At 37.3% G+C, this 26,721-nt stretch overlaps 1 protein-coding gene across 2 annotated transcripts in view; it reads left to right on the top strand.

The window, feature by feature from the left end:
* The window catches only part of CDKAL1 (CDKAL1 threonylcarbamoyladenosine tRNA methylthiotransferase), a 422,283-nt gene extending 396,345 nt beyond the window's left edge, over window positions 1-25,938 (top strand). For both annotated transcript variants that reach the window (XM_074899749.1, XM_074899750.1), the window contains 2 exons: window positions 21-185; window positions 25,225-25,938. In XM_074899749.1, the coding sequence (XP_074755850.1) occupies window positions 21-185; window positions 25,225-25,431 (372 nt within the window). In that variant the 3' untranslated portion in view covers window positions 25,432-25,938. The remainder of the gene's footprint in view (window positions 1-20; window positions 186-25,224) is intronic.
* The last annotated feature ends 783 nt before the right edge of the window (window positions 25,939-26,721 follow it).

Raw genomic sequence — 26,721 nt, forward strand, 5'->3', positions numbered from 1 at the left:
ACTATGTCTTTATTTGAAAGGTTCTTGTGCCAAAGGATCCTCTGTTAATGGGTAAGATGGTAGAAGTGAATATTTATGAAGCTGGGAAACATTTTATGAAGGGGAAACCAGTGTCAGATGCCAGAGTTTACACTGCATCCATCACCAGACCGTTAGGAAAAGGAGAAGTTTCTGGTTTAACGGAGGTGAGTAAAAGACATTTTCTGCTTTACTACACTGGTAAAACAGCAGCTGTTCAAGCATAATGATTCCATGCTATGTATCTGTTATCATTTTATACATCCCTTTTTATATATGCATGAAGCTTTAATCTTTCCTGACAGATTGAAATCTGAATTTAAAAGATATTTTTGCTGATGCCCATAGCTTTACTTTGCTGACTATAAAGGCAGTAATACACTTGGTTTTTGTTCCACTGTGGACTTACTAGAATTTAAGATTTAACACCAGTGATTATATAAGCCAATGTATTTGAGTACTAGTTTAGTGGAAGGATGAATCGATGTATTTTGCTTGACAAAGCTGTTTTTAAAAAAATGTGTGTTGATTACATGTCTGTTAAAATTGTATTCAGCTATTCAAAATTAATTGATGGGTAGAGGTACAGAATATTTACAGTATATTTTGGGAAAAGGTCAACATCTAATTTAGTCATGTAAAGAAAATGAAACTCTTTTAAAAAGAGATCTGATCCTTATTTTACACCTCAGTAGATATGGCTGTTAGCCAAATATTCTCATACATTTCGTGGAGCTCTAGTTGTAAAAACTGATGGAGTGTGAAATGAAAATGTGTATCACATTTCTAAGCATCATTTGATGTCCTTTCTCCAGCACTGTTGTTAGGATCTCCAAAAATATGTAGCAATAATTTAGCACATGGAAGAAGGATAACTGGCAGCTTATCAGCCACCTTGCTGCTTTTACAGTAAATTTTGACAAGTATTAAAGCATATGCATCCTTTTTGAAGCTCTAAGTCATATTTAAAAGAAATAATCAATGCATACCTTAGGTGACTAGCATTAAGCTAAACTACCTTGCTGTCTTGAATGAGCCTGGCTATGGAAACATCAAGCAACAATAATGCACCTCCTGTAATGTGTTTGGCAGATCATGAAACTTAAGCACAAACACATCACTAAATTCTCCTTTGAATGCTGTCTGTGTGTATGTGTATATTGGCCTGATAAGGGTCTGTAAGAGGGAAAAACCAGCCAAAATCCTCAAATTGTCTGGTTGGACTATGTAGCTATTTAAACACAGCTGATTTTTTCATCAGAATATTTATATTTTTTTATAATCTGATGGAACAGAACCAAGTCTGTCATTAAACTGAATACGTACTGCCAGAAGCTTGTAGCATGGGTACAAGCAAGCAGACTGTTGACTGAAATTTTGTATGTTAAAAATGAGAGATGAAATTATTAAAATCAAGGATACTGATAGTTGCCATAAGAACTCATTGAGATGTATAGATCTGCCTCTGCTCTTTGAGTAGGTATGAACAAGTACTTCGAATGCCCAAGTAAATGGCTACAGCAAGCAAATGATAAGGCAGATTGCTTTTCATGACATTTGTGGCTGCCAGTGCTCCTTCAAGGGAGTATCTTATTTATATTTGGTCCATGGGATGTGTTATGAACTTCAGCTTTCTGGAAGAAACTAAATCTCAGTACTTTGGTAAATGGGACATCTTTTGTACATGAAAGCTACAGCTGAAAGCTTTTAATCATGCTTGGCCAATGTATAATATAGAGGACATGAACTGAAACTGTTAGTGGGAAGTTCCTCCTGACAAATCATATGTAAGTGGCAGATCAGGAACTTTCTTTAGCTTCCCAGGAAAAATAGTCAGCTTGCCACAAAAGTCACAAAAGTGGGTTTTTGACTGGGTGAAAGATGCTCTTTGGGTTGTTTTGTATGGTTGGACTGCTGGGAAACGTTTCCTTCTAGGTGTGCTTGAGACATGTAATTCTAGCCTAAGGTGCTTATGAGCAAGATAAAAGGGGCAACATATGTCATATGACCCTTTATATAGCTTGTTATGTGCATAGATGGCAGGTTGGGGAAAGAAGAAGATGACAACACGTAATGTATGTGTTCAGATACTCCCTCAAAAGTACCCAAAGATCTTGGGATCTTCAGCAGGATCCCAAGTGTCCACCAGGCTTTCAAAAGGGCAACATGCAGAACTAAAACCTTGGTTAACTTTTTTTGTTAAGCAATCAAACTGTATAACGGAGAGAAGGGTTACCTAAAATAGGTTATAAAAGCAACAAATTAAGACACAGGTGGCCCTTTCACTTTCTCCTTCCCACTGAATTAGGGCCTGCTTTACATTCCTAGGCTTGGAAGGATGGGTAGCCAGCTGAGTCTTAAAATCAGGCACATCTCTTGCTCAGCGCGGATATCCTCTGGGCAGAAGCTTCTAGGCAGCAACCAACACCCTGTAGCCAGCATGCTGGCTGAAGTGCCCAAGAAGTTTCTAGTGGACCTCTGGTCTCACCCTGTCAGTGGTATGACTTCCTCTCAACTCCTTTATATTTGCTGATCCATGATGAGAGCTAGGTCAGAGAAGTACACAAATTTAAATGTAGATCGAGATAATCTAGATCAAAAGAGTGTGATAATGGGCTGTACTGCAGTAAAACACTTAGATGCTTCAGTCAGTTCCCATTCAACAAAGTACTTGTCTCTTCCCTAATGACTGTGTGTATTGCTGGGGTTGCAGTGCACACCTTACAGTTCAGCATGTTGCACAAGTACTATGATGAAGAGGGATAGATTGCTGAGACAGGGCTGTAACATAGTTGTAGACAGTCTGCAGCAGTTTAAAAGACACTATTTTTATAGTGCATCCTAGGCATCACTTGCTATTATTAACAGTATTTTCATTAGCTTACATAGGACACAATAAAAGATGTTTCAAAACACATCACAGCTGTACTTCTCTCTAATGAGGAATGCTCACAGAAAGAGTGAAAGCTTTCAAAATTGTACCCTTTTTAAGGAAAGTAATCATATAGCTAAAAAATAAAGTTAGAGAAATTAAAACCACCATGTGAGAATGTCGAAGTCACAAACCCATCCAAGGCAAGAAGAAACTTTTATAAATGCTGTGATGAGGAATAGAATCATAGAATGGTTTTGGTTGGAAGGGACCCTACAGATCATCTAGTTCCAGGCCCCCTGCCAGGGGCAGGGACACCTTCCGCTAGCCCAGGTTGCTCCAAGCCCCGTCCAACCTGGCCTTGAACACTGCCAGGGAGGGGGCAGCCACAACTTCCCTGGGCAACCTGTGCCAGTGCCTCACCACCCTCACCGTAAAGAATTTCTTCCTTATATCTAATCTAAAAATACTCTCTCCCAATTTAAAACTATTACCCCTCATCCTATCACTACATTCCCTTACAGAGTCCCTCCCCATCTTTCCTGTAGCCCCCTTTAAGTACTAGAAGGATGCTATAAGGTCTTCCCAGAGCCTTTTGCTCTCCAGGCTGAAAAACTCCAATTCTCTCAGCCTGTCCTCATAAAGAAGGTGCTCCAGCTTCCTCTGGACCCACTCCAATAGGTCCATGTTCTTCTTATACTGGGGGCCCCAGAGCTGGACACAGCACTCCAGGTGGGGTCTCACAAGAACACAGTAGAGGAGGAGAATCCCCTCCCTTGACCTGCTGGCCACACTTCTTTTGATGCAGCCCAGGGTACACTTGGCTTTCTGATCTGCGAGCTCACATTGCTGGCTCATACTGTTTTCCATCCACTACTACCCCCAAGTTCTTCTCCTCAGGGCTGCTCTCAATCCACTCATCGCTCAGCCTATATTTGTGCTTGGGTTATACCCAATATACTGGCATCAAAATTTATCTGCAGTTGTGTGCCCCCTTTCTCATCTGCTCCATGTCTCTGAATAATTTTTCCTGACAAGTTCAGAGGGAACACCACAAGCAACATGGTGTGTCTGAAGGAACAATTTAGGCCTTTTTTTACCCTTTTGACCACATGACGGGTGACAAATTGGTCCAAAGAAATACAAGAAGCAGGTCACCAACTGGAATCGAGACCTTTGACTGGAAAAGAGGGAATGTAAAATGTCACACAAAGGACAATTCACAGACTCCATAAAATATTCACACACTGTATATCTGTGCCAAATAAGGAAGAGACCAATATTGATAGAATTCATTCAGGATATTTCTAGCATATCTTTTTATCATGCTTTTTCAGTGTACAAGAAAGACACCTAATATGTATATCCGTTAATGTATTAATGATGTAGAATGTCTTAGCTGTTATTATATTCTCTAAGGAAAAAAATTGTGACTAAGTAGATGGGCTTAGAATAAAGTCTTGACATTCAATAACGTTAGGCTCTGTGGCAAAAGTTGGGACAGGAAGGACAGAGGAGTGTGGCTGAGGTTAAAAAGCTGTCAGAGCAATCAGACATACTGATTGTAGTGGACGTATTAAGTATTAAAATGAACAGGTGTTTGCCAGGATTTATTTATTTTTACTTCAGCATAAATTTTTCATAAAAGCCTCTCAAAAGGGAACGATGTCTCCAAATTGCACAATTTTACAGGAGGGCTACTTTGGGGGACAAATACACTTGGGAATTCCAATTAACTCAGAAATTTGAATCTACTATCCATTTATTTGCATTCAAAATGTGCAGTTGCTGATTCGGTAATAGAACAATGTTTATGAGATATATAGCAGAGGATATATAGGTGAAAACTGAAAAAAAAACCATGGATGCATGCATAAAGGCATTTTTGGATTTGGTTCTCATGAATCCAACAGGATATATGTGGACTGGGCATTAAAAGGTATTGATGGTAACGTTAAAAATGATCATTCAAATAGAACAAGCATATGAGTTACTGCAGTTACAAATAACTAAGTATTTCAAAGCTTTGATCAACCATTAGTTCTAAGTTTCACAAGAAAAAAACAAGATGTCAGTGCTGCAGATGTGATATCCTTTTGTTGAGGTAGGCTTGGAGTTGACAAAGCATTAAGGGTGTACTTTAGCATTTTGAGATTCAGTAAAGCAGTTTAGCATGTCTGCTATGTTCTTAAGCACTCTGGTAAGTAGTCTTTGAGATTTTGGAAGTGGATTTACAATGCACGCAGTACTGAGTACAATGTCACTGGATAAAATTTTTGCAAAGTCAGCAATGTGTGTCATCTGTCTGTAATTTAATTTTAAATAACATGTTAATGTTTTTATTTTTATTAATTTTATTTGGCCATGTTTAGGAATCTTGTCAGTTTCTCAGCAGCATAAAGTAAAATACCTAATAAATATATCCTGTTTACAGACAAACGTTTGCCCATACCTAATCATTGAAAAAAAAAAAGAATCTGCAAGAATATGATCTCTCGCTAGAAACAGAAATAAAGTATGTTATGCTTCTGTCCTCCAAAAATAATTCTAGTTGTTTACATATGTTCTGTGACTAGAGTAAAAAAAATATTGCAAGATGAGAAATACATGAAGAAGAGACCAGAGGACTGAGGGATAAAAATAAAAGGCTGGCTACCTGCCAGAATTGTAATACCTTGCCAGAATCAAAGCCCTGTAAATCTGAGGGCCTTAGGTGGGAAACATTAATCAGATAGAAAATCAAGGCAAGAAAAAAAATCACTTTAACAGGCTATTTAATTATGTAGTCATGATTATTTTATGTTCATAATTCCTGTTTCTATAATTCTTCTATGACTGACATTCTTTTCAAACAAATATAGGCACATCTTTCAGTTATCAGTTTTCTGTTGCTTTATGTGATAACATTCTCCATGTCTAACACTTCCCCTGCAAACAACTCCTGCTGGTAGTCCCCATTTGCAATATCTCCTTTTGTGAGTCTGGGATCTTGGTGCACATCTCTGGCTCCCAGGCCATGGTAATATCCACAATTGGCCCGTTAAGCTACTAGCTATTCAAGTTGTTGGGATCTTCAGAGAAAATGAGAAGCAAGCCACTAATTTTCAGTTAGCAAGCAATTGCTTGGTCAGTCTGCTTGTTCCTTTTTTTCCTCCATCCTGCCTTCATTTTTTGCCGTAGGTTATTGTATCTTTGAACTTATGGATGCTACTGAAGAAGCTTTATGTTTCTGGTTTCCCAGTTAGTCACAAGTATTTTCTAGTTACATTAGCAAAAGATGACCTCTAAACATTACCCAGCCTTCTTTCTAATGTTAAAAAACAGGAAAGATGCCTATATCAAACACCACTTTATAGCCTGCCAGAAAGAAGAATCAACAAAGCATAGCTTAAAGGAAACTCTCTGATCTCAGGTAGAAAGTGTGCTTCACTTGCAGGCAAAACAAAATGGAGAAGGGGGAAGAAAGTATCTTCTGCTGGAACAGAAATGAAAGGAATCATGGCAGAATTGGGATCTCTGTATTGGAAATTTCCTTCAAGGACTTGGAAAGAAACGTGGAAGTTGTGCATGAAACTGAAGTAATTATTAAGCACAGTTTTTACATATGCAGGAGTTTCAAAGTGGTAGAAAACTTGGTTCCTGAACAGAAACTAGAGATCAGAGATTTAGGGAAAAAATAAGTGAGGAAGCAAATTTTGGATCAAAAAACGGCATAGAGGTGTGAGGAGAGGAATCTTTCAAAAAATAACAGAAACAAAAACTGTAGGAAGTATCAGAAATGCTTATGAAAGATCAGAATTTCCAAAGAAGAAAGACAAAGTAAAATAAAACACAACTTTTACCTCCCTTGGAAAGCTACTTTGCAAAGGGATCTTTGCATCACAATGTCCAGGAAGCGGCAATCTGAGAAATATGTGAGGGAAGTTTCTATTTAAGGTAAACATACCAACAAAAAAAGGGAGCATTTTCTATGTAAAATAGCTTTCAGGAAATACTCATGAAAATACAGTGCCCTATTGGTGCTTTTGCATTCTGTGGTCTTGCATTCTTAGGAACATACCTTTTGTTGGCTTAGTTGTTCTCTCTCCCCCTTTCTCTGAAACAACTGATTGTAGTGCGAGGTATACAAATAGTGCTTTTGCATGTATTAATCTATTTAATGTGTTACTTGTGTTCCCTGCTGATTGTAAATAAAGGTCATAAAAGATGGTATTAAATCCTCCTTAATTAATCTTCTTTTCTTATGTTTTCTTCAGTTACTTCGCTAAGGCCACTATAAAGTTAACATAAGAAAAGAGACATTTCCTTCGTAAGATTGGAGCTCCATGCCATTTATGGATATATTTTTAAAAGACCTTTAAAAGTCTAATTTTTCCTTGAAAAAAATGACAAAAAATTGTAATGTGCTTTTCCTCAGATGCTGGTTTTCATGATCTACACATTATCTGCACACCATGCTGTCTTTGTTTATTTGGAGATTGGAGTTGATTTGAATTTTGCTTCTGCTTGAAGGTGCAATGTTTCTCAGCTTACGAACTGAAATTCAGAATGGATTCTTTCTTATAGGCAGAACAGAAATTTCTTGCTAGGTTTAGTTAAGCATTGGATTGGCTCTCCTGTAGTGGTTGGGAAATTTCAGTCAATGCTGGTCTTTAGGAACATGCTCAGCAAGAATGTGTGAGAAACGGTTGAGACGTAGGTCATCCGCCCTGGGTCATGGTTATGGGCTAGGTGACCTCTTAAGCTTGTTTCCAGCCTTACCTTCTGTAATTCTGTGACCATTTTAATTTAGTCAACAATCATTTGATGACTAGCAAACTGGAATAGAAGGTAGTTCCTTGAGCCAGAACATTTCTCTGCACTGCATAGAGGGTTAAAATACACAGAGATGATATAAGGCAGCAAACCCAAGAGCCAGTGTAAGACTCCTCCGAGTAGTTTTATCCTGAGGTCTTTAATTTAATGGGCATGTCGTCTTTCTGCCCATCCCTCTGGCAGGGCTGAATTTCAACTACAGTGATCAAAGCTCAGCTGAAACAACACATATTACATAGCTCCTTTTCAAACAAATGCTCTCTTAAGTCTATTTCAGGTGAAAAGATCTGAACTTTAGTTTATTTACTTTTCATTTGCTCAACAGACAGTGTTATTTGGCTGAATGTCACTGTCTAATCACTTTAAATTACATAATTATGTTAATCTCATGCAGTGCATGCAATAAAGGGAAATAGTAATGACTCGGATGATTCAACTATAAGTTTCTGGAGAATAAGAGAAGGTTAAACAGAAATGTTCTACTCCTTCTGCCTCCAGAAGTAAAACTGCAAGTGCTAAAATAGTTCTGCCATTTTTTTGTATTATTTCTAGTATTCAACCTGCTGATGCTGCACTGCAGGATGAGTGGGAGGGTTCTGCTCTCCCTTGGCATAGGGACAAATTGGAAGTGTGTAGCCATGGTAATTTTAACTACTTGACACTCCCTGTAATATTAATATAAAAAAAAAAAAGGAGTTCCTTTTAAAATATTTTTTCTTTTCAATCAGAGCTTTAACAGACTCTTTGGAAAGAATCAAAAGGCATTTGGTTTTTGTAGTGCTGTTATTAAATGTAGCAAGTTACAAATTCACTAAGTTTTAATTGACTTCCAGGGAGAAATAAAAAAATGCAGCAGCTACAACTTTTCTCATTTTTTCTGTTGTTTTGGAGGTCATCTGTTTCCAACTCATTGTGCCAGCAAAAGTCATTATAGGTTTGACTTTTATACCTCTCCAGTAGAGTTTAATGCAAAGGTAGGTGGAGGATATTCAGCCCAAGTATACACTGTATCTTTCCTTGTAGTATTTAGTCACCCCTTTTCTTTTTATTATTACTGTTTAGATCACCAAAAACCTCACATAGGCAGTATAGCTCTCTCCATTCCTTCCCTTTCTCTCTGTTCCCTGCAAGCAAACAGAGTCAGAGGCATGAAATACCCATGTCTTGGATGGATGATTTTTCTACCTGTTCCTCATATATCAAAGCTGTAATTGTAGTAGTCTTTCTACATGAATACTTAAATGGGACAGGATGAAAAAGCACGTGGAGCTCACGAGAGGAAATAGAGGTTTAAAAGGGTGATACAGCATTCCCCATCACCAAATGAAAGGTCAGTAGGAGATTTGATTTTATGCATACAAGGTATTGGAATGTTGAACTTCTGCCTCTCAGAAATACATTTGTTGCCAAAACCATTGAAGTAAAGAGGGTTCATTAGCTTTGAGATATTTTTGAAGGCAAATAAAAACTGCGGTCATGAGATTAAGCTATTTTTTTTACTTAAAACTGTTTAAAAATTGTATCTCATTCCAAAGAAATCAGCAAACCACACTAAAGGCAAATTAGGTTGTTCTGTATCCTTTAATATTGTTGCATTTTCAAAAAATTTTATTAGATTCTCAGTAGATTAATGGCTTTGTAATAGTCTAAAAATCATCCTTTGTATTCTTGATGATTCTTTTTATGATGAGAATTTACTAAGATATATATAAATTTTGCAAATAACATTTTTTTATCCTGACAAATCTATTAAAAGTGTTGAACTGATCCAGCAATATTAGGATTAATTATGAGTCATAGCAGAATACCAAAATCCATTCATAATCATAGTTTCCCACCCAGATTTTGCTAATATTTGGATATAGTGATTTGTGTTTGTGTTTTTAATATACTTGACAGTAACATTAGACTAGAGATTTTTTTGTCATGTCAAGGGCAATAAGATAAAGGGGGGAAGTCATTCTAGTATGAGAAAAACCCAAATTTTTTAAGCTTTTATCATTATTAAATTATATTTTATGTGTGGGGATATCTGCATATAAAGGTTCAAAGGCAAATTTACAGTGGCTGTATCTTCAACTGAAATTAAATTACAGCTGAGTAATAAGGATGAGGTTCTATTTGGTGGTTACATTGGAGAAAACTTATCTTAAAATACCCAAATGCTATACTTCAGTGAAGTGGTTGTGAAATTCCGAGCCTTATATTTAGTCCACCAAGGATATATTCCTAACTACAGTTGAACATCCGAAGAACTTACTGTGAACCTGTTGAATATATTAGAATGACTGTATACTTAAAGACAGTCCACAGACAGTTGTTAGTATCTAAGTAAGCTTAGTAAACTAGTGCTTCTTCAAAGGGTTCATACAGTAGCTTTGTGTTTATACAGGCTGTATTCCATATCATGTTTAACATTCACTCTAAATCCTTTGTCATGTAATCACATCAGTCTTGATCGTGCCATTAGCCAGTAAAGCATGTTGTTGCAGATTTACTGGCCCAAACAACAGAAATGAACCCTTGCCTCCTACTACAATCTCTCCTTCAGTCTAAGATTATTTTTTTAAGGCATCTTCTCAAACTGTAAGAGGAATAATCACTTTAAAAGTTTGCGTTCTACCTCCTAGAAACTTGGCTCATTGCCTGTTACATTGAAGGTTTTCATGAGACCTGACTCTTAAATTTATTTAACTTTACGTTCAGTTCTTACTTGTAACAAGTTCCAAAGCAAGCTGTTCCTGTGGGCTTTATCAAAAAACATTAAGTAAAAGAAACATGTAGAAAAGTAACTCATTATTTAAGCACTTCATTAAAGCTGTTTAAAGACAACTTTACCTGTGGTTAGTGTACAGTACACCAATCTCGATAACCTTCTTCTGACTACTTCCCATTCTGTATTTAAATGACTTGAAGGATTCCCCCAGCTCTAATTTTATTATTTCAGATGTTAGAACCCTTCTTAAAGGTGCAGAAAGATTTTCTGCTGACTCATTCCAGTGCCAGGCTAAGTCACTCATACTAGCTAAAATCCAGAAACTGCAACTGCATTTTGTGTAATTGTCTGATCCAGCATTGGGAAGGAGGAATATTGCACTGAAAGATTTAGTCAGCACAGCATGAGAGGTTGTGGTGGTGGTGTGGTATGGTTACTGTAGATGGGCCAAATCCCGTATACTTTCCCACTAAAGTAAAATTAGCACTCCATGTGTTTGCATGGACCTTTAGGTATTACGGTTTTCTTTTTCATCAGAAGAGGCTCCAATGCTTGTTCATTACTTTCACTGGGAGTTTGCTCTAAGCAGATTTGCAGGTGTGCATCAGAAACAGTTCATCTTTTGAGGTTCCAAAAGAGTCAGAGGGCTTCAAGCCCAGTTTTTCTGTGTTTGAAACTCAAGCCCATGGGATGTTAAAATTTCAGCATATTTACTTTTCATTTCTTTCACTGGAGTCGGGACCACAACCCAGGTTTGGTGAAATAATAAAATTATGATCATGGGATAACTAGGACATATTTCTTCCATTCTAGATACTGTAAAAACCTGAGACTTCGGAATTATGGTGAGGAAGATGTATGAATTTCAGTGGTGCTTCAGCTTTTAATTGTTGAGGTCACAAGCACTGGCATGAAGTAATTTTTAATTAGGATACACTGGTGTGAAATCGAAACCAACATTGAACTACATGGCAATCTAAGCAATCAAGGTGTGCAAGAAATAATACAGATTGTTGTCATGTATTCTTTATTGTAGAGAAAGGCTGACAAATCGCTTGTAAAGTAAAACAGAAATTAAAAAAATTTTCAGTGATAAACATTTCTTAAAAAGAAATGTGCATTTTCAGTTGTTCTTGGTGATGACAATCACACAGAATAATAAGGCCTGAAGGCAGACCGTTTTTGACCTACATAGCTCATCATTCCATAAGAAACAAATGCTGTAATGAATGTTGATGTTGCAGTGCTATCAATGTCTTCTTTACGATGCTTTTCATTTTGCCTTTTTACCTGGCCTTACCATTAGAAACACTGTTTTGTGGGACTTGGCCAGTAAAGAAGCCATTTCCACAGATGCATGAGCATGTTGTCATTACGCTAGTGCAGAAGTGGCCAGCCTCTAGCGTGGGACAGCCTGCAGCCACCGGAAGAGTGCACCTCAGAGGTACTATCCAATACCAATTTCTCCAACAGCTAACAGAGTAGCATCATATGTGTCAGAGCATATATGATTTGTGGAGGAGGAGAGCTAGTAGCTATTAATCACATGAATAATTTATGTCCGGGTGTGTGATTGGCAAGGCAAGGCATGGTAGTGTAAGGCTCGTAGTAGACTCATGTGGCCTCTCAAAAAGGGTTGACCACCCATGTACATACATGAGATGGATGTGTGATTGATAAATAGTGAAAGGAATGAAACCTGACTGGCTGGAGAGCCAAATGTCAGATGCAAAATAAAAAGAAAAAGCCCCATGGAAATTAACATTCTTTTTCTTCAGCCTCAGTATATAACCATGGGGTCCTTGAAACAATATTATATGAGAAAGCTATTCACTAAATGTGTTCGCTTTCAAATTGATGGATACTTCTTCATATCTATATATGTATATACTATGGCAGAACTTGAATACTCCATTTTGGACCGGGGTGGCTTAGAAATTTTTGTAAAAATACTTCTAATGGAACAAAGATATGTAGGCAGTACATTTAAGTTCTTTTTGACAAAACATCCCATGGCTACAAAAACTACCTATGTGTAATATCAACCAGATGGATTTCTGGTCCTTGAGAAAGGGTTTTGTTATCAGGACTAGAGGATTTTTTTTTAAAATCTTGTCCTTGTTTTGACATGACTTCATATGTGATTGTAAGTCATTTCAGTCAGTCTGACTGTGCTTTATCGTATCCATATGGAATCTATTTTGCAATTCTCACATACAAAATCTCTGATAAATGCAGGTAACATAATTATCATACAAAAAGGATGGCTGTGAATACCCATTTCTCACACAGACAGTTTTTTCTAAATACAAGAACTTTGATTTGGTAAAATAATGGAAGGAGTGCTTAGAATGACAGGAATTCTTTTCCTCTTTCAGCTATTCAAAATGTGTCTCTATCCAAAGAAACATTAGTTCGTTGGTTTTTTTTTTCAGTAAGGAGCGCTTAAGATTCTGTAGCATAATCAGATTTTGTCACAGAACCACAGGGGAAAGCCAGATTTGTAGGTTTTAATAGGTGGAAAGGAATGAATTAGAGTTATACTTGGAAGAGTATCTTGTGTGATAAAAAAACCTGTTGTAATGCTGTTAAGCTTTAGTATGGAGACATGAAGCATTTGAAAATCCAAACCCATCAATTTGTTAAAGACTAGATTAAGCCCTACAGTTACCATGCTGTGGGCTTGTGTTTCTCATACCTGTAGACACCTTGTATATGTTTACCATTTTCAGGTTGTCTTCTGTTTTATTTGTGGTTATCTCAGATTTTCTTAATTTCTTTGCATGAAAGCAGTGTATTTTAGTATTACCTACTTTCAGGAAAGATTTTATGGGTTTCAGAGAAATAGAGTTGAGTGAAATTCCTTTCACAGATTGTGAATCTGTCATTAGAACCTCATGTTTTCCTCACTTAGAAGGAAATGGCCTACAACTACTGATACTGTGTTTGATAGAAACTCATTACCATTTTAATTTAGGCCTAACATGGCAAATCTGAAAAGTAGAAGAAACACCTTTGCAATAGTTTGCTATGTAAAATCATTCTCATATCCTGCATTGCTGTACAATGCTAGCATCCAATCAGATAGGTCCCTTGGCCGTGAAAAGGTTGGGAGAAGTGGGATATGTAGACTCTTCATACTTACGAGCAAGCTAGTTTGTTGAAACACTGTTCCCCATGCTAAGCAGTACCACTTCCCTCCCTTTCATATTCACTTTTTATCCAGTTTTCATCTGGTCTTGCACTTAGTTTTGAAGTGCTATGAAGTGGAGCAGTCTTTGTACAAGGAAACTGCATTCACGGAGTTAGAGAATGAGCAAGTGAGTAGTTGAACTAACAAAGCCTGATTTCCCATGCTTTGGGTCCTCTGGTTCCTTCCATGTTTCTACAGCAAAAAACACAGCTTCCTCTCCACATCTTCCCTATCTTCTGTGACTGCCCTGTGGACAAAAATGTGTTATAGGTCATTTGTATAGCTACTGCATGTGATTTGGAGTTTTAGGAGTACAGACTGGTCAGCAGGGTAATGACAAAAAAAACAAATTGTTGAGGCTGGGCTTTGGCCTTTCCTTCAATAGGAGAACTATTTAGAGCACTTTTTCTACCATCCTTTGACATTAAACTTACTGGATTGCTCTTCCATGGTTGAAGTGAATGAGTAGGGTCAGAAGTTACAGGGATGGACAGAGATAATGAAATGGAACCAAGGACACCACTTGCTCGAGAGTCAATTCTAGTTAATACTTCACCTAGAAACAAAAACAACAACAAAACACCGAAGAAGCTGTATTCAAATATTATGGGTTGTGTTCTACGGACCAGTATCCTTTTCTAAATAGAGAAAAGTGTAACACTACAATGACACTGAAGACCTATAATATAGGATAACAAGAAGAAACAAAGAATGACATTTCTCACATACATATGCACAGGTTATTTGGAGTGTAAAGTGAAGTACTCTGAGGAAATTCTAGAGTATCAGTTCCTCTTTTCCAGTAAATGCCAGCTATATTATGTTCTGGCCTTTAATTATGTGCTTATGCACTCTTCTCACACACATACACATGCAGATTTTTTCCTTCTGTGCACAGAGCTGAGACTATTCATTTAATAAGCTATTGTTAGATATTTTTCCTTGTCATAGTTTGTTGTGTAATAGCAGTGTTATTTGCTGCATGCTGTTTAAACCTCACTCTAAAGGGAGTTATTTCTTTCTAATCTTTCCTGTGACCCCCATAACTAAATTTCTGAGTGTTTCAGAAAGAGTAATAAGTTTACGTGTACATTATTCTCCTGAAATGCAGCTTTTGTCTTCCCATTTCACAGATTAAAATGAGGCAGATATTCAAAGTGTCTGCTAGAAGGTTAGTCTAGTGAACAGATTTGATGGTGGTCAGTTTAAAATGCTTGGAACTAGATATTTAGAAATTATTAAAATTTTGTAGCCTGTGTTCGAGCAAATTGAACCAGTGACTGTTCAGTATTTAAGAGAACCTAACTCTAGGATATGAAGTCTCAAAGAGGAAATGGTACTTGTTACTGCATGGTTAATCCCAGAGGAACTGATTTTCTTCTCATGAGCTAATCCTAGGAATTATCAGATGCAACCCGGTAGAGCACACCATGTAAAACCAGTGTGGAAGAAGACTGAGGTCCAGTGGATTCATTGGAGGCTCTCAGCTGAGGTAAAAATCGCCAGTGTTTGAGCATGATGGGATGCAATGCACTTCAGTCCTTTACAGATACAGAAGTTGGTTGTCTAGTTAGACCACCCTCTGAACAATACAAATGCTCTCCTGAGGGTAGATATTCGTTACAGCCTGCAGATTGGATACTTACTGTTCTTTGATGTCTTAGACAGAGCGCCAAGGTGCTATCATGATTATCTAGCATAAAATACACAGCAAGCCAAGAAAGGTTTTTCTCATGTAATCTTTATTGTGGAGAAGGGCTGACGAATCATTTATAGAGTCCGGGGATACAGAGATTGTGTTAGAGCAGTTAGGCTTGCTAATCACAGAAAGTAACCATTGTTTGATGTTTCCATGAGAGAGTCCTCCATTAACTGTAGTTGAACTTGACTGAGTGTGAAATTAAAAAGGAGGCTCAGATTTCAAGACACTCCCTCAGGTGCTCAGAAGTATGCTAACTGGCACTGTGGGAGACCTCCTAAAACAGCTAAGGATACTTAAAGGAAAGAGGCCATGACAATACAAAAAGAAAACCTTTGTATTATCACTGAACCCACAAAGTTGGTCAATATCAGTCACATTTTATTAACTGTTAAATGTCAGGCTTGCATGAAATACTTGTTTTTGCCAAGGTCTGGTTCCAGCTGTGCTTGGTGAGCATCTACAGTCCCAGGAACTAGAGGTGTTTAATACTGGGCAGAAAAGTCTGTGAAAATAAATGTAAGAGGAATTGTCAGGAGATTACATATTAAAGAATTTCCTAGCTTTAAGAAAATGTATTTAAAACTTAAACTTGACAGAGGTAAAAGGTTTTAGAGGTTATGTTGGCTTCTGGTGACAACTGGAATCTGAGACAGGAATTGTAGAGACCTGATTGCTGGCTTGCATTATGGCACTGGAGACACTTAAATCTTCTTTGTTTGTTTCTTTACCTGTAAAATGAAGGAGGCATACCTACTGGTATGGAATTTGAAATTCTGGAAACTGGTATCATACCTAAATATTAAAAAGGCTCATTTTATGCTATATTTATTATCCATGAGGTGGGAGTGTAAGAAGGGCTGTATCCTTTGTGTCTGTGATTGTTGCATAATACAGTGTTGAAGTCTCCTTGGAATATTCCATTTGTAATACTCAGTTCTGTACGGATAAATGAAAACACCATAAATTCAGGATTATGACATATTCTAGGATTAAGGGGAAGGCTTTAGCCAAGAATATGTATATATATTTCAGTTTATTCTACTTTGTTCCACGTGAAAGATCTTTAAAAGCTTTTCCTGATTTTGAGAGAGAATGTCCCTTGAGATTTTTCTTGGATATTTATCACAGTGTTCTTTGCAAATAACAATGGTTAGAAAGGCTTTTAGTATTTCATGCTTTCTACCATTTGGGAGTATAGAATTCCTTTTAAAGATAGTGTTTTAATATATGCTCATAGAATTCACTTCCAAGTAAAAGCAGTATTACTCATCTCACCGTTGATATGTGAATATCATTCAGTTACATTGCTGGTTCTTGTGACATGAATATATATTTTAAGATCTAGCTATTCATTTTACTGGAGTGCTCTTTCTGATGGAAACCTTTTGTGTCTTTGCCTGTAGCTACCGTTGACCTCCATATAATTGTCATTGTTATTTCAAGATTTAAAAGGAAAGCAAAAAGGTGATGGTCTCTGAAGGCTTGTGCTATAAAAAAAGTATATCGTATTTCATTTAATAATCTCATTTGTAGAACGGTCTTTGAACATTCACATACTACTAGCTCTTTGTCATTATTTCATCATTCAACAAAATAAACTGGGAAAATTGTTTTATTTATTTAAAAAAAAAAAAAATCTATGATCCGTTAAGGAATGAGACATCTGGAATCCTGTGGAATGAGATCCACTAAGAAAGGCCATGCTATCCACTGAAAAATGGTATCTAGTGTTACTGCAGGTAAATGTGCATCATGTAATTCACTGTAATGTATTTTCAAAGCCATGAAACCTGTGCTGGTGATCTCTAAGAAACAGATTTGTCTGTTAGCCAACTAATTACCAGATAAGTGCCCAGAGCAAGCATCTGCCATCTCCTTCATAAAACTGTGCTATGCGCAAGGAGATAAATAGTGACAGATCGCCATCCTGAATTTGTCTGCATTGTGCTGCTCAGTTCATTCTTCATTTCAAGTCATTACTTGGGACAACTGTGAATTTTGAATCACAAACTTTTTCTGCTTAAAAGATTTCCCCATTCTCTTGTGATTGCAAGCACTTAGTGGAATGCTGGCTTGCATGTCACTTGTTTCCTGCAGAGTGATTGACAGTCCCCACACCTTATTACAAAAAAAAAAAAAAAAGTTCCGCATTCAGACATCACATTGACTGTTTTTCAAAATGTTGCTTCTGACCTTGAATGGCAGGTTATTTTGACAATGCATTAGCAGGGGAAGAATACAGAGTCACTAAGTTTAATAGCAGCACAAAATATTATACAAATATGTTTAAAAAAAGAGTCAGCTCCTGGCTGGAAACACTGATAGGTAAATATAAAGAAAACAGGCTAAAACAAGTGAGTATGATGCAGCACAAGACTGTGTTTTAAATATTTTGAACGTGGTTTTGGCTTGTGTTTTCTTGGTTGGTTGTTTCTCCTCTTTTTGTTTCTTTCATTAGTTGATCTTTTTAGTTGTTTCCCTCCTCCTCAAAGTGTACATCAAAAAGGAAGTCATTTAACAAGCCTCAGTTACTCGGCCTTCTGTCTAGAAGTCTGTGTTTTTAACTGCATTATGAATTTGAGGGCTCATTGAGGGAATAATCCTTAAAGACTATTTGAGGGTGGAAAAAGAAGTAGGTGGGCAAGGGCCTACCCTTAGGTAAGAATATGGAAGAGAGCAGAGAAATGTCTGCCAAATGCCAGTAGAGCCTTACACTAGTGGTTCAAGTACAGTAACCTACAGAGGGAGGATTGATTTCTTTTATACTCCTATATGAGAATATTAAAGTTTGAATTTGATATTAATGTAGGAGGAGGAAGTTCCAGAGGTGGGTTTGTGTGACATGGACAGAAAGTCATGATATAGCATGTCATTCCAAATTTGTATTCCTATTGCCATCTCTGCTTTTATTTATTAGGAGAGGCCATATGGTCAGATGATGAAAGAGAGAAATGAGGAGAAGTAGAAGGCAAAGAGGACAGACAAGAGGAGATTAGTTTGAGGTAGCTGAGTAATGGGAAAGGTTTTTTCGATGCTGACCAAAGGAATCAGACAGATCATGCAAGTGTTACTGGGAAAAAAAAAAAAGATTTTGCAGACTTGCTATGCAAGTCAGGGGTAGGCCCTAGTAAAGATGATCTCCATAAGGGATGTCAGACCTGGAAGAAACTGTCGGATTCAATGCAGCTGAGTTTAAGGTTAATCAATCTCTATATCATCCCATTATTAATGTGTTTTATGTTTATATTCGACTATGGTCCAGCTGCTAGGTGTATTGTTGACCTGACTTGACTGGGTCATTTGTAGTGATCTTTGTATAAATTAGGAATTGGTAACTGGAACAAATTCAGCATAGGGTTGCAGAGATGGTTAGGGGCTGGAGCACTTGGCCTGTGAGGAGAGGCTGAGGGACCAGGCTTGTTCAAGCCTGGAGAAGGGGTGGCTTCAGGAAACCCTAAGAGAAGCCCCCCCTGCCTCGCAGTGTTTGTGGGGACAGTTATTGAGAAGACCAAGCCAAGTGATTCACAGTGGTACATGTTGGAAGGATGAGAGGCAGTGGGCATAAATTGGAGTGAGAGGTTCAGCCCGCATATCAAGTTTAACATTTTCCTCATGGTCACGCAGTTGAACAAAGGCCTGAAGAGGCTGTGCAGTCTCCATCCTTGGAGGTTTTCAAAGCCCAACTAATTCAATCCCTGAGCTAACTAGGCCATAGCTGACCCTTCTTGGAGCAGGAGGATGGATCAGATGCAGTCTGAATTATCCTTTGACAGACAGTAAGACAGTTTTAATGACTGCAGCTATTTGCAAGATGCTTTGCTTAATTTATTTTCTGCTATAACTTAAGTGGTAATGGTTTGGGGTTAACAGATTAAGAATCCTAATTATTTCTAAGACTCTGACCATATACTGAGAAATTAATAGTAAATCTGTATTTATCCTTCAGGTCAGTTCTGTCCCCTTGTATATTAAAGCATAGAGTCATACATCACACACATACACAAACACATATGTATATATGCATACAAAAAGAAGCAATATGAAATTCCCTTTCAGAAGTGTCTGTCTGCTTTTTTTAGTTTTCCAAGGTTTCCCATTTCTTAAAATGAGTAAGTAAACCCCATGTGTATTTGGAATTGGTGAATTCTTAGGAATGGCATGCAACTGATAACATCTGACACAGGCATGCTTGTAGACAGCATTTTCTCTTAACAACATAGCACTGTGCATTAGTTGGAATACATGGGGGCAGGATGCTTCTTACAGGAATAATGGTGTTAATTCCATTAGAAAAAAATACTTTGTATGCCATTTATTTTCTACTTTAAGATCAGCATTACACATTTGCAGAAGACTGGTAGAATTTCATAAGTAATAAATCAAAAGAGCTCTCTTAATAACTACAGAATTAAATGTGTCTTCCAGAACTATTCAATAAAATTTAATTTACGTATTTTTTTGGATGTGTAATCTATGTGACCTTCAGTAACTGTTTGTTTTTTAAATCTGAAAAATGCCTCCAAAGTGTAATAGCCCAGAGTTTCAAATGGCACAGTAGGATATGTAATGCATATTTTAACATGTTTTCTTTTAATTTGCCACACAGGCTTCTTGTGCGTGGTTATATAAAAGTCCATATTTTTAAACCCAGTAGTACAAGTGTGTAAGATGTACTTGGTTGGGCTAAAAAATTCAGAAGTCTAATTTATCTTGAGATATGCTCAGTCAAGTAGTTTTTCACAGCAGTTAGCTAACACTTCAAGCTCTAACAGTGCCCCTGAGCCATAAAATAAATTTGCATGTAAGAAATGTTTTGAATCTATTAAAACCTCAGCTCAGAGCTAAAGAGTTGCTCTCATGTCTTTGTTGACTAACATGAAGTGAGATCTTACAAAAAGCTAGGCTATGATCGACAGATGCCAAAGCTTAGGTTTTGATGTGATTATATATTTCTTTCATGCACAGCATTTTAAGTCTGGGACTGGAGCTTCAGAAAGACAGCAATCAATGGGTCTGTGCAAGAGTACACAAAATATATTACTCCTGGCAGTCGTCAAGACAGAATTATTCAAAAAATAATCTGAAATGCATTTGATCATACAGTAGATGGTTTAATAATTTATATTATACCTTATTAGCAAAGTCTTGTGTTTACTTTGTGGCTGCCAAAACAAGATGAAAGGCTGCCTCCATGGAAATACAAGATGCTTAGCTCAAAGTGTCTGTCTTTGCATTTCAGTTTGATAATTTCCCTTCCTTCTCTCATTTTGATTAATAGCATATAGATTTAAATCTTAGAGTATCTTTTCCTTCACCGCTGTTCTTTTTAGGGATGGCAATGTTGCTTATTAACAACAAGTCTACCAAAGAGCTTATGGCCTATCGAGACAAATTAGTGTAAATACGTTATTTCTGGAAACTTCTCTACCTTAGGATTTCCTCCAAGTATTTTGGGGGTAAAAGAGGCTTTGGATTTACTTCTAAATTCCACTGAACTGAATCATTATGCTAATCTTACCGAGTCTTGCAGCTACAAAATTGTGATTTCTGAGCTCAGCTTGAGAAACTATTGCACTCTGACTAGTGATTGTGTATGGTAAAAATCACCAGTTATATCAGTTCAGGATATTACGGAAATGCCTTGAAGATTTCCTTGAAAAGCTAATGCACTGCAAATATTTCATTTAGAGATACAAATAAGGGCCTTTCTGAATTAATAACTTTTATGAAGTGAGAGCACAGGGAGTGGACCAGCGTGACTGCTAGTTCAACAAATGAGATCTTTGCCTTGACCCAGGTTTTTTACACCAAAGGTGCATGAAAGAGCTCTACTACTTCCTGTGGAGAACACCCCTCCCCACAAAACATGAAAGATCTTTTCTGCAGGTGTCTTGGATAGCTCTTCAAGGCACAGTATATGGAAAGCTTTAGGGAAAAGAACACGTGAGAGGATCTCAGAATATAGCACTAGAGTATTGCAAACTCTGAAGCTCATATGACAGCCCAAAGAAGCTCTTGTAATTTGTTTTGTCTACCCTAGAAGGCTTAATTTTAGTTTCAGTTTCTGTAACTTCATCTTCTCCCTGCCTTCTGTACAGTATACAATTATATACTCTATGCTTTACCTGGAAACTAGTTCCTGAAATGGAGCCTACAGAAGGACTTTTTTCCCAAATAAAAAGAGATATTCTGTGTTTTTCACTAACACAGCTGGTAATATGATACTTGTATTTTAGTAAGAACTGATTATATTCTAGACAGGCACTTCGCTGTTGTCCAGACTGCAGTGAGGGCCACTCAGCCCCTTAGCTCAGGCTTAAAAGAGTGCAAGAATGTGGTCGGCTTAGCAGAGGTCTTCCTCATCCCACTGAGAGCTTCATCTCATGTCTTACAGAGCTGCACAACAGGCTTTTGGGAAGAGGCATCTACCTGCAGGTGTCTCCAAGAGATTATCCTGTTTTTAAAAGCTGTTGTATGAATTGGAGGGGGGACAAAAGACTGCCATTTTCTAAAGGAGCCTTTCAGTTGCAGGGAAGCAGATGTATCCTTTTTTACAAATGCACCTTCTGTGACAATAATGACAGAAATTTTCAAGGAAGCTGATGTTATTACCCATGCGTCAGTGTTGCAAGGCAGAATTTTGGGGCAAACCAGAGAATAGTTCTTAGAAAACATGGATTGGATGAACATATTCATTACTTTTCTGAAAAGAAAATAATCGGCGGGATCATCTGAAGAGATATATGTTGTCAAACAGAAATGCAGTAGTGTTTTAAGTGATAAGCTGTGAAATACATCTTAAAGGGTCACTTCAGTTTGCCAGTTGTGATCTTTTTGTCCATATAAGAACATTGTTCATGAGAACATTTGTAAAGAATTCAGGTTAGCAAGGTAAAAGGAGCAGTATTTCATGTATGCGTCTACTGAAAGAAAAACTTCTAGTTTAAATTGTTTGACAGTCTCTAGTATGATCTGAGATATGATTTGGAAGTTTTCAGCAGTTTAGAAAATGTGACTACTGGTAAAGACAAATGCATCAGAGTTCAAAGTATAAGATAGAAGAAAAACAAAGGCATAGTGAAATTGTGAGAATTGTACCCCCAACCCAGTTTTCAGTATTAGTGAAATACTGTAAGAGAAAATCTCATCTACAGAAAGAAAATTAAAAGTGGGTTTCGTGTATCAGTATGATCATCTAATTTATGGGAAATATGATAAAGTAAGGAAGAAACTGGGCCTCACAACTTTACAGGCTGACTTACTTGAATGAAATACCACTGGGACAACTGGCAGGGGAGCCAGTGACGTTTCCCACCACTGGAACTTTGTAAACCTTGCTAAAATCTCTTTTGCCGTTCTGTCCTACTAGCAGTATGCAGCACTACCTAATGCATATGCATCTACTGTTGCAATAGAGGTTTAAGAAAACAATATGGTAACAAAAAAACCCCAGTGTAGGCTATTCATGATCAAAATTGTGGCAACAAGATGAGACTATTTGGGTTTATGTTGGAAAATGGAAAAACTGTAAAATAGAAGTGAAATGCCAGTGAAATTGCAACTGAAAACTACTGCACAGTAACATGAATGAATGCATGAAACACTAATGTGTTTAACTGTTAATAAGGGGGAAAAAGAAGTCATCCCTCAAAACTTTTTACAGGTTGTAACTTGTGTTTAGGGTGTTTTGCTGGCTATCCCCAGTCTTGCAGAGACAGGTAGATCGGAATAAGGCTGAGCATGAGGAGGAGCATTGAGGAGAAAGTTAGAAAGTCATTTATGAGGTACTGGCCATTTTATCTGTTTTATTTATAAGTGATAACATCTAGTGTTGTACATCTAAATATTCAGGACTTTACTGATTATCAATCTGTGTAGAAATATTTCGTAAGGGGTTGGGAGTCTGTAGTCAGCCAAATTTTGAGTCATGAATTGGTGAAAATTAAATATCAGAAGAAATCATTCTTTGGTTGTATTGATATTTTTATAGCCTTATCCATTCTTTTAAACCACTTTAACCTTCGTGTTAACATACCAACTATACATGTAAAAATGGGTCATGACCATAAATTATGCACCTTAGAATGGTAGAGATTTGTGAGACCTGCAAAGAAAATAAAGGCTTTATAAATATTTAGAAATAATAAATTGCAAATGAGTTTTGATTCATATATAGAAAATCCTTAATGCTCTATGGTTTCCAGTTTATTTTGCAGGCAAAGGTTAATCATTGATTTTGGGGGATAAAATAGCTATGGCCAGTTACTAAAATTTCAGATGCCTTAGAACTTGATTGTAGTTAATAACAGTATGAAGCAGTTTCATAGTTTTTGATGAAGCTAACATATTCTACACAGTATAGACTGAAGACCTGGAGTAGTGTTGTTACTGTGCCTTACACTGTGGAGACTTACACCCCAATTTGCTTACCTGTCTCCTGTTACCTACCGGGTTGATGGTCTTCTTTGTGCAGTATATATATGAAGTCATCCTCATTTCATAGGTCACTTGTTCAGTCACCCTTTGCCTGTGTGAATTGTGATCTAAATCAACAATACCTCAGATGTTAGAATAGCACTTACACCAGGCTGTCATTTGCCCCTTTGATGCTTACTTACCTAACCAGTAGTAATCATTATTTTCCTTCTACAATTACTGTAATGGAGCTGTTCCTGAAATGGAAAACAGGAGGCAGTTATAGACAGTTTGAATTGTGCTGTCACACTTTCATGGGCAGGCACCTTTCTTGGAGCTTTGATATTTCTTTGAGTTTGCCCAAAAATAATACATTTGGTAAAAGAGGGAGTCAGGCGTCTGGTCTGTATTTTCATGTAACCCTGTTTCAGCTGCTTGGAGATTACCCAGATAGGTACTTTCTGGGTCCCTGACTTGTTTTCTACAAAATGTGAAGGGAAAAAAATAAAATGGATTAATGAAAAACTTTTTATAACTGGAAAATTTCAAACCAATTAAAAACCCAGCTGAGCTCAGTTGAATTCCTAAGAGATTATTGAAATACAGGGAGGAAAAAATAAATGATGAACGGAAATGCTGAATCTTATGATGCAAGATCATTACACCTTTGCTTAATTACACCTTTGCCACTTACGCCTCTTGGAAATGTCATCAGATTACAGTTTTAATAGATGTTTTTACTTTTGAGTATCTACAATGCTATCGTGCTGAATTTAACAAGGTTGCAAGAGAGAAGAGTTTCTTATTCTTTCCACTTGGATTTTCTGCTGAAATAGCGACTCAACATCTGTATCTTGAGCTGCAGCTAAAAGTCCTGATATTCTGGGGGATCTTGGTCCTTACAGTCAGTTTAAGAATGGTAATGGCAGGCACAGCAGGGAACTTGGATTCAATATGCTGAATGAGAAGGTGAGTGTTTTAGCACAGCTGCCTCCTGAGGGTCAGGGGAAAGGAAAAGCCCTGTGGGAGGATTTTCAAGCACTACTGAGCTGGCACACCAGGAGACGATGATTGACTTCAGAAGAGCCCTGCTGTGCAAAGGATTGTTGTGTTGTGGTCCCCTTTATCACTGGTTAGACATTTCTTTTGAAGAAGCCAAAAATGGGGAAGTAGTGAGATAGCAGCAAAACAAACAAACAAAAAAAAATCATGAAACAACTCTCTCATCATATTGAGGTCTGGAGATTTCCTTCTGTGGATAACAGCTTCATTGATTTGGCAGTTAATTTCATTAGACTTTGTAGGACATTGGTAATATTTCTGTATGAAAAACTGATGACCTGACAGTGATGCAGCGAAGGTTGAATTGTTGATTGTCTTGAAAAGTGATATTCATGTGAACCTCCATATAAAGAGGGAATTTTATTTGTATTTGGTATGTACAGTCAGGAATGCATAACAGTTTCAATCTTAATATGTGCATTTCTTCACAGGAGTTCAGACATACACTGCAGAATGGCACAAACTGGAAAGCACAGCCTTCTGCTGAGATCCCAGTGAAAACACCTCTCAGCTCGTGGATGGCTTTGCAGCTCCCATGGCAACAAGAAGGCGGTGGACTGAAGATACTGTCTGTCAGCCTGGCTCTGCTGGCACTTCTTGTTATGTTTTACTACGGAGGAATGAAAACAGAACTGTGAACTGAATGAGGCTTTTATGAAAACAATAAAACTGCTGTTTAAAATCTTCCAAGGAAACACTTTTACCAACATTTTAAAAAAAAAAAAAAAAAAAAAAAGATAAAAGCTAATATAAATTGGGCAATAATTTGTACTCACCTTATGCCTTTCCTGTCATTCATAGGAGAGAATGTTGATAAACTCTAGGGAGACCTACCTTGCCAAAATTTGAGATCCTTGGTTGGCAGAACAGTTTGTTGCATCTTTCCTCTTCTTTTTTCTCAAATGATGGAATGTTTGCATTGGTTACTCTTTTCATAAATGCTGTAGCAGGTAAAATTGCATGCAGGAAACTCATGAAGTTTATAAGAAATCTTTTCATTGAGTGATGTTGGTAATCTTTTATGGGTAGAACATTTAAAGCTTTCTTAAAGATTTTGCTTAACGCAGTGTGATGGTTTGTTATGTGTCTTTTTAGATTACAGAATCAAACACTGCTGGGCCATTAAAGCTTGTCATTTGTTGCTATTTATTTTGCTGTCATGTCTGAAAGAATTTTTGGCTTGCTATCGTATCACTCAACTTCACAATGAGTTACTAAGCTTTGTTAATACAACAAGAATTATTTTTTACATAGAAATAATTTTAAAGGTATTGGTTATTTATCATTGAATGGGAAGATGCAGTTCTGGTGGTAGAGTTCTGTTAAAAGATGGATTTAATACAGTCTCTATAGATTTTGTATAATGCTCAGAGAATTACATGTGAATCTCATATTAGCTGTGCGTTGGATCATGCTGGGTATAAAACAATATTGCTCTGTTAATGGGGAGGCTACGTTTTGCACACTGCATATTTCTATTTACTTTCTTCAAGCCATTTTTGTCATGACAGTATCTCCACATATCTTGAGATTGTGCTGGTCAGCCAGGGACTGGACTCTGTGCCCAGTTCTGCCAGCAGCTGAATGCATGAAATTGTTTGTTCTTTCATGTCTTGTCACCTTTCTGGATCTTCATCCAAACTTCCATTTGCAAATTCTGTTTAAAATCTTAAGAGCAGAAACTGTATTTTTTTTTAAGTATGTTTGTGTCATACACAGCACAGGTGGAGCTGAGCTGCCTGCATGGCTATTGTGGTTTAACCCCCGTAGGCGACTAACACAGAGAGCCACTCTCTCGCTCCCCCACAGTGGGATGGGGGTGAGAATCAGAAGGTTAAAAGTGAGAAAACGCGTGGGCTGAGATAAAGGCAATTTAATAGGTAAAGCAAAAGCTGTGTGCACAAGCAAAGCAAAATAAGAAATTAATT

This window comes from Athene noctua, chromosome 2 (assembly GCF_965140245.1).
Source record: "Athene noctua chromosome 2, bAthNoc1.hap1.1, whole genome shotgun sequence".
NCBI lineage: Eukaryota > Metazoa > Chordata > Aves > Strigiformes > Strigidae > Athene > Athene noctua.